The sequence below is a fragment of the Acanthisitta chloris genome, unplaced genomic scaffold, assembly GCF_000695815.1.
Source record: "Acanthisitta chloris isolate BGI_N310 unplaced genomic scaffold, ASM69581v1 scaffold15075, whole genome shotgun sequence".
Classification (NCBI taxonomy): domain Eukaryota; kingdom Metazoa; phylum Chordata; class Aves; order Passeriformes; family Acanthisittidae; genus Acanthisitta; species Acanthisitta chloris.
This window is the reverse complement of record NW_008673269.1, coordinates 25,602-32,962: the sequence shown is the minus strand read 5'-3', so window position 1 is coordinate 32,962 and position 7,361 is coordinate 25,602. Positions and strand designations below refer to the sequence as shown.

Here is a 7,361-nt window from a genome sequence, read left to right as displayed (position 1 = left end):
GGTTGATTCTGTGATTCTATGATTCACTTAAGAGACCACAGAGCAGTCAGCAAAGCCTGAATTTCTGCTGTTTGAGGTGCTGAAACTCAGCCCTATAAGGATAACTACTGTCTGCTCTCCAGCCTTTTACTCTGTATGAAACTGGTCTGTCTTGGGAAATACCCTTTATAGGACACTGTAAAGGTCATGCCTTAAATTTAGGTCCGTCTCAGTCTTCCAAAGGCATGTTGTTTTTTTTTATTTAGATGGTTATTCTGTACCACAAATTTATTTAAAAATCAAATTGAAACAGTCTTTGAATTTCTGTATCTTCTGCTTTCCCCCCTCATATCAAGAGAGTATTATGATAGTTGCATTGCTCAAAGTAAAAGTAGAAGTTACTTGAATGTTGTTAGGAATATTGGTGCTGTGGTTTTTACTGCACCAGTAATAGTTGTTGCTAATCCGTTCTAGGAAGGAGTATGAGTTGCTGTGTTGATGGTGTCATTATATTCCTCCTCCCCTTTGTTCCTCAGAATGACCCAGTTCAGAAATACGTCAAGGATGCGATCACACGAGACAAGGCAGCGCAAAGCCTGCGACCCTCTTTGGGGAGCACTCAGAGAATCCTTCAGGAGCTTCGCTCCTCCAAGCAAGTCAAAAGGAAGGAAAATCGCTACCGTGTCATAGCCAGTCACCGACCTGAGTGTACCGACACAGCTACACCTGTCATAAACAGCACGGCCTCGATTGATGGGGACAGGTCAGACTCTGGAGCAAAGGATTCGTCACATGAGGAGAGTGGTGGTGTTGAGAAGAGCTCGGACTGTGGGAAATTCCAGTTGTTTGATATTGTACAAGAAGAAGAGATGGTGGGAGACTCCAGTGTAACCTCTGCGAACCTACAGGTCAGCAAATAAACTTAGTGTGCTTGAAGTGCTTTGGTATCACTGTTGAGTGGTACACGTGGGCAGACTGACTGCTGTGGATGTTGGTTTGCATTGTAAGTATTCCACTATTTAACGGGAGCCTTAACTAGGTATTTGCAAATCGGAGTATTGTACAGAGACTAACTTTCTTGAGGATGCTTAAGTGCACTAATGTTGTTGAGACAGTGTGTGGAGCTGCTGCTACAGGAAGGGCTGACACCACCCTGTTTTCTCTGTGCCCTGTTCTGATGTGTAAGTTCTGTAGCTCTTCCTCAGAACTAACTAGTCCAGGAGACACCAGTGAGGACTGGACAACATATTCTGAAAAGCAGGCAAAAAGTGGCAGCAAAAAACTGCCTGTGTAGTCCTTGGAGTGCAGGTCACTGAAGCAAATACATTGCAACTAATTTATTACGGAGGAGAAAGCATGAAGAAATTTCTTCTGTGTTAATGTTGAAATGAGGAAATAAAGTTAATAAAAAGCCTATCTGCAGGGCCTATTAGCCTTTACCTGTTCACCTGTCACATCACACTTCCCTTGTTTCTCGTGCACATTCTGTATTGTAACCTGTTTGCATATTATCCACACTACTGTACCTACATCTTCCCTGCAGTGCTGCAGGTATAATCTCTGCACAGCACAGGCTGTCTTAAAACTTATCTTTCCAACCAATGTCATCAGAAACAGGTGAATGGTTCTATGGGGTTATTCATAACCTCTTCATATGAAGTGGTCACAGAAGGTTTCTCCTGTTATCTGAAACATGTACTACTGAAACGTGCAGTAATTGGAAACTTCTTCAGTGTCTTTCTGTTGTACGTTGCTAATGTTCTAAAAGCAGGAAAATGAGAAAGTGTTTTGGTCTCAGATTTCAGGATGTCATCCTTGGCTAGCTACAAAGCACACTTGGCTGTAACTAAGACTTTGTCTACATGACTTTAGTGGAAATACACATTTTTTATTTTTTCTCAGCAGAAGATTGATCCAGATGTGATTCTTTGCAACGCAGTAGAGATGATCCGTGAGCGTTTAAATGTTTCTGAAGATGCTAAAAAAGAACAGTGTGACAAAGAAGATGAGTATGTTTATGACATCTACTATAAGGAAACATCAGCCCCTGGCTGGATCGAAAATATCCTTTCTGTACAGCCCTATAGAGAAGAATATGAATGGGTAAGGTTGCGGAAAAAATGATGTTTCTTAAATAGAAAGGCTACAAATAACATGCTTAATGTCCTGCCATTAAAAGTTGCCATGCCAAGAAAGGTCGTTTGAGATAGATACTACACATGTGCTCAGACTTCTGCGTTAAGCCTTTTGTAGCTGCCAGTCCTGTGTTCTGCAGGTTACTGTTGATTCAAGGACATTATGATATGGCAATAATAATATAATAAAAATAAAGCATGGTGCTCATATAATCAGAAGAATCTGTCTGGTTTCAAATTGCCAATTCGGTTTTGGCACACAAGTGTAAACTTGAGTGATTCATGTCTCATTTGTGATTAGGAAGCAGCAATTAAAATGTAGTTGTGAATATGGCTGAGTGCAGAGAGGAGCAAGGAGGGCAGAACTTTTACAATATTTGAGGACTTGAATTTCATCTTCATATGAGATATATAATAGAATTGTCCTTCAGTGACTGTGGAGTTAGGAAGTTTAATGTAAACTTTAGTCTTTCATTTTATAGATACTGTGATCAATAGACTCGCATATTGGGAACCTGAAGCTACTTCTTTTGATCTATTACACTACTGCTGAAGTGAGAGGATTAAGTTAGACATTAACCTTAGCATTTAAATGCTGAAGTGAAACATATAAATGCATGACATAACTGATTTTTCACCTACAGCAGATTTGTAGTGTTATGGTGAATATAGTGACATGGCAACTCAGAGTTTCATGCAGTGTGCTTTGTGTAACTGCAGAATTCCTTATGTGTGCTGTCAGTGAGGAGCTCTTGGCTCTTTCTGTCTGTAGAGTATTGCACAGGTGGATAAAAACCCATTTAATGCTGAATATATTTAAAATGAACATTATGTTTTGTGTTGACATGCAGGTACATGATGATCCTGTTCCAGAGGAAGTATATGAAGATGAAGATGATGAAAATGATGAAAATAACTGGCGTAATGATTATCCTGAAGAAGATGAATTCTTACACGAGGAAGATGGTGATGGAGAAAAAGGTGTGTCTGGCATAAATGCTGTTTGTTTTCATGCTGTTCATGTATAAATCCCATCCTTTTTACATGCCATCTCTAAAAATGCAACTTAACCAAGCACTGCTGGGGTAGTATTCTGCTCTTTTACTGGGCGAAATCTGCTTAGAGGAGCATTATCTTTCTTGGAGGTAGAAGAGATCCTAGCGTTTTTGCGAAGTTAAAACCAGGAGGTCAGTTTCAGGCTGCTGCACTTGCAAAGGATTCCTTGCTTTGAGAAGGAATCTATGACTGAGTTCCACATGCTTGTGAGACAGTGCCTCTGCCTTCAAACCAATTCAAACCTCACCTCATACAGAAGTTGTTCAGACTTGGTTAGTTATTCGAGAAGCTTAAAAAAGTCTGATTAATGTAACTATTTAACTAAAAAGAAGGGATAACCTGAAAGTGTTGATGTTTTCTGTAGACTCTGAAGAGAGCCTCAGTGATGAGGACCAATGTTACAGGAGGAGAACATGGAATAAATACCGACAGGAGGTTCTACAGGAATTTGGATATGATGAGATCGAAGACTTGGGTTCTGACTAACTGCCTTTTTTTGAAGATGAAATGCATACTGAAGATGAAATTCTACTGTTGCAGAATGTGCTATTGGAGCAGCCAACTTCAGCTGGTAGATGATAATCTGGTGATCATGGCTACTTGACGACACAAATTTTTGTTCCAAGCGTAAGATGCTATAAAATAGATTTTTCTGCCCATTTTGTGTGCTAAAGTTCTGAGAGATCTTTTCATGGATTTCTTTTTTCCCCAAAGCTGCATGCCCAAGGATTTGTACCTGTAGTGACCATACCTCCATGTTATTATATATGGAGATCCTGTTGGCAGCAGCCCTTCTGGTCATGACTAACTACTGTGTCACATTTCACAAGATCAATGTGTCTGCCCTGGTAGCAAGTGGAAGTCTTGGAGAAAGGCAGTCAGTCCTAGTGCTTCCTACTGCATTTGTTCCCAAGTGTCAAGTTACTTTCTTTACAAGTGTTTCAGCACATGAAATGTCATGACCTGCCCCTTACTCTCCCCAGTAGTTTTACTGTTGGAGTAGCACAATGTGCATTTAAATTGTAAATAAAAAAAAATTTTTAGTAAGTTTTCTTTGCTCATTCAAAGATTACAGAACCTGGTACAGCTAGAGCCATGTCCCTATTTTAACTTGCATTCACACATCTCTAAAACCACTTAATCCTACCTGTTTGGACACATTAAGTATTTCAGAACTCTCCTACTTGAATCTGTGAAAAATAGCTAACAGGATGTTAGATCATCATTCATGAGCTGTAGGTTGCAGCAGTGACTTTAGGTCAGTTAGTTTCAACTGGTGATGCCCAAGTAGTGGAAGCAAAATAACTTTTTTGTAGTTTCACAGGTTAATATGGCTGATCTGGCTGTTAGTCTATGCCACAACCCTTGGCTGTTAAAGCTATGCTTGCACACTGGACAGATGTCTCAACCTGGACACTAAATTTATGCTAATCATTTGCAAGTTAAAAAAGCTGTATTTGAACAGCTAAATATAAATTCATATTAAACAGTGTATAAAGACCCTACACATTTACATGCCAACTGTGCACAGCACAAAGATGCTCAGGTAGAATTTGACTACCTTAAATCCCAATGCTGCTTCGTAAAGGTAACCCAGGATCCTATTTTATGTCAGTCTTTACCATCTACCATCATATGCCATTATCTACACCTTTTATTAGACTCTACGACCAAGGTCTTCACACTATTATTCAAGTGGCTGATGCAAATGTGGTGCACAATTTGAAGTGTGCATTGCTTCAGCCACAATCTTGTGAGTACAAGATTTAGTTTAACTCAATTGCACAAAACCATACTTGTGGCCAAACTCAGGTCAACCGAGGTAAACATCCTGAGAAAGTAAAAACTCCAGCTAGGTTTTTGAAGTGCATCTCACTTGGCTAACCAACAGACTGGCTTCTTGTGGCCTTTTGCTGCACCAAAATTCACCATCAAGAGAGTCCTGATGTTAGGCTTACAGCTTTGAAACTACAAACACTACTAATTAGCATGTTTGTACACTGCAGTCGTACTTCTTCCTTCTGTTTTTATTTCTATTTTCTCTCCCTGCTACTTAGCTTTCAGGAAACAGTTGCTGCCACAGAACTTTTGCTATAGAAATATAAAGGAAGGTGTTTCTTCTGTGAGGTTTTGAATGGTCTTTCTAGTGAATAGCACTGAAATTTCTGAAGGGAATTTTCTGACTGCTGTGGTAACAAGGCTGAACAGTTCAGAAATAAATGCTTACAGGCTTCAAAGGGAACATTTTAATTTTGGAAGTTTCATAAAGCCTAACAGAAGTTGACCAAGTACTAACAAGCTAACAAGGCAGAATCATCAAGTGTTAATCAAATCTTTAGTACCAAGGTGCTTTGTTGATTGAATCCTTCCTGCAGTCAGGTACCACAATTCCACGCAGAGTACTAAATAAAGTAGTTATCTTTAAGATAGAAAGGTTGGGTCAGTCTTTAAATAATGTAGCACAACTCGATTCATTTTTCTGCTCGTGATGACAGAGTAGGTAGTTTGTTGTGACCAGTTTTCTTCCGGGCTAAGAACGGAGATAGCACAGCAAATCACTTCATGCAAACATCCATCAGAATTAAGCTGGAAATGACTTGGTCTTTTGAGTCAAAGTGGTTTTCAGTCTAACTTAAAAATGCATTACTTCACCGTCTGGTTCTGCAGAAACCTAATTTGATCCATTAGCTCTTACCATTTTAATACCAATTCTGAAGAAGGAACCATATTGATGCACACCTTGTGTGCCTGAAATGAGTAGGGAATCATTATCCAACGAAAACATGCCGTGAAAATATGCCACAGTTTAGGAGGGTGATGTGAGGGCAAGATCTATGTGGGAATCCAACTGCAAGTAAGTACATTCTCAGTATTACTAAAAGACCACTGAAAGCAGTTTTCCCATTTTTTCCAGTTCCAGCTCTTCCCTTTTGTTGTTATAATTGCTTTTTCCTCCCTCCTGCTTCTTGTAATGGCTTTAAATTTTAGTTGGATTTGATTTCTGACTTCTTTTCTTCATTTGTGTCCATCTCTGTTAAAACACAGTAACAGAGTAGCTGCATGTTCCGTGTGACTGCACCTGCACGGGAAATGGCAGATAGATTAGAGGAACAACCTCCTATCTCAACTCCAAGTACACAAGGCTTCCCACTAATGAAAGCTGCCAGGAATGCTGCCTCCCTTCTCTTAAGGGAAACAATAATAGTTCATAAAAAAAACTCTCTTCCACTCAGTTATTTTTAACACACAGAGTTTAAAACTGTTGTGTTGCTACCAGGCACCCTGAGAAGTAACTGAAGTAAAATTACAGAGTCATAGAATCAACCAGATTGGAAAAGACCTCCAAGATCATCAAGTCCAACCCTACTGTGGTTACTAGACCATGGCACGAAGTGTCACATCCAGTCTCATCTTAGAAACCAGGGACAGTGAATCCACCACCTCCCTGGGCAGCACATTCCAATGTCTGATAATTCTCTCCATAAAAAATCTCTTCCTAATATCCAACCTAACCCTCCCCTGGCAGAGCTTGAGTCTGTGCCCTCTTGTCCTGCTGCTGGTTGCCTGGGAGAAGAGACCAATCCCCACCTGACTCCAACCTCCTGTCAGGGAGTTGTAGAAGGTGATAAGGTCTCCCCTGAGCCTTCTCCAAGCTAAACAGCCCCAGCTCCCTCTTAATCTTAACTAATAACATAAATAAATAAAAGTAAAACCTTAGTCTATACTTAAGAGTGTAATATTGGTAAAATAAAAACATAAAACTAGTATCACACAGGAAAGCTACAAGATTACTGAGTATTTATATATGCTACTGCTACAGCACCACATCCCGTTTCTTTCAAGATTATGCTATAAACCTTCTTTCCACATCCCTCAGCATGATTATCTCACACAGTAACAGTGACAACAGTGCACTGCTGGAGAAAAATGTGTCACTTAACTGCTGCAATTCAGTGGAAGGAAAAAATTCCATTTGGGACTCACAAAATCTATCCATTCTCAAGCAACTGATTCAGTAAAGCTGGACTGTTAGCTCGTGTTACCAAGAATGTTCAGCCCTTTTATAGTCAACAACCTTGCTTAAAATGTGCTTGATTGAAGAGAAATGTATAAAACCCAAGGACAAAATGTGTGGATAGAAAGTGGACAGTCTTTTAAAATAGACAGGAAATAATGAGTGTAAAAGCGTAT

General features: G+C 39.8%; 2 protein-coding genes across 2 annotated transcripts in view; one reads left to right on the top strand and one right to left on the bottom strand.

Moving 5' to 3' along the window:
- Window positions 1-515: 515 nt before the first annotated feature.
- Window positions 516-3,889, top strand: LOC103802416 (probable RNA polymerase II nuclear localization protein SLC7A6OS; the record flags this gene model as incomplete). The annotated part of the gene is made up of 4 exons (XM_009074886.1): window positions 516-887; window positions 1,882-2,082; window positions 2,966-3,095; window positions 3,535-3,889. Coding segments are annotated over 4 exons (825 nt in total), but the record flags the coding sequence as incomplete, so codon positions are not given.
- Window positions 3,890-6,070: 2,181 nt separating this feature from the next.
- Window positions 6,071-7,361, bottom strand: part of LOC103802415 (Y+L amino acid transporter 2-like) — a 21,234-nt gene continuing 19,943 nt past the window's right edge. Inside the window, exon 9 of the mRNA XM_009074885.1 lies at window positions 6,071-6,249. Coding sequence (XP_009073133.1) covers window positions 6,155-6,249 — 95 coding nt within the window. The 3' untranslated portion in view covers window positions 6,071-6,154. The remainder of the gene's footprint in view (window positions 6,250-7,361) is intronic.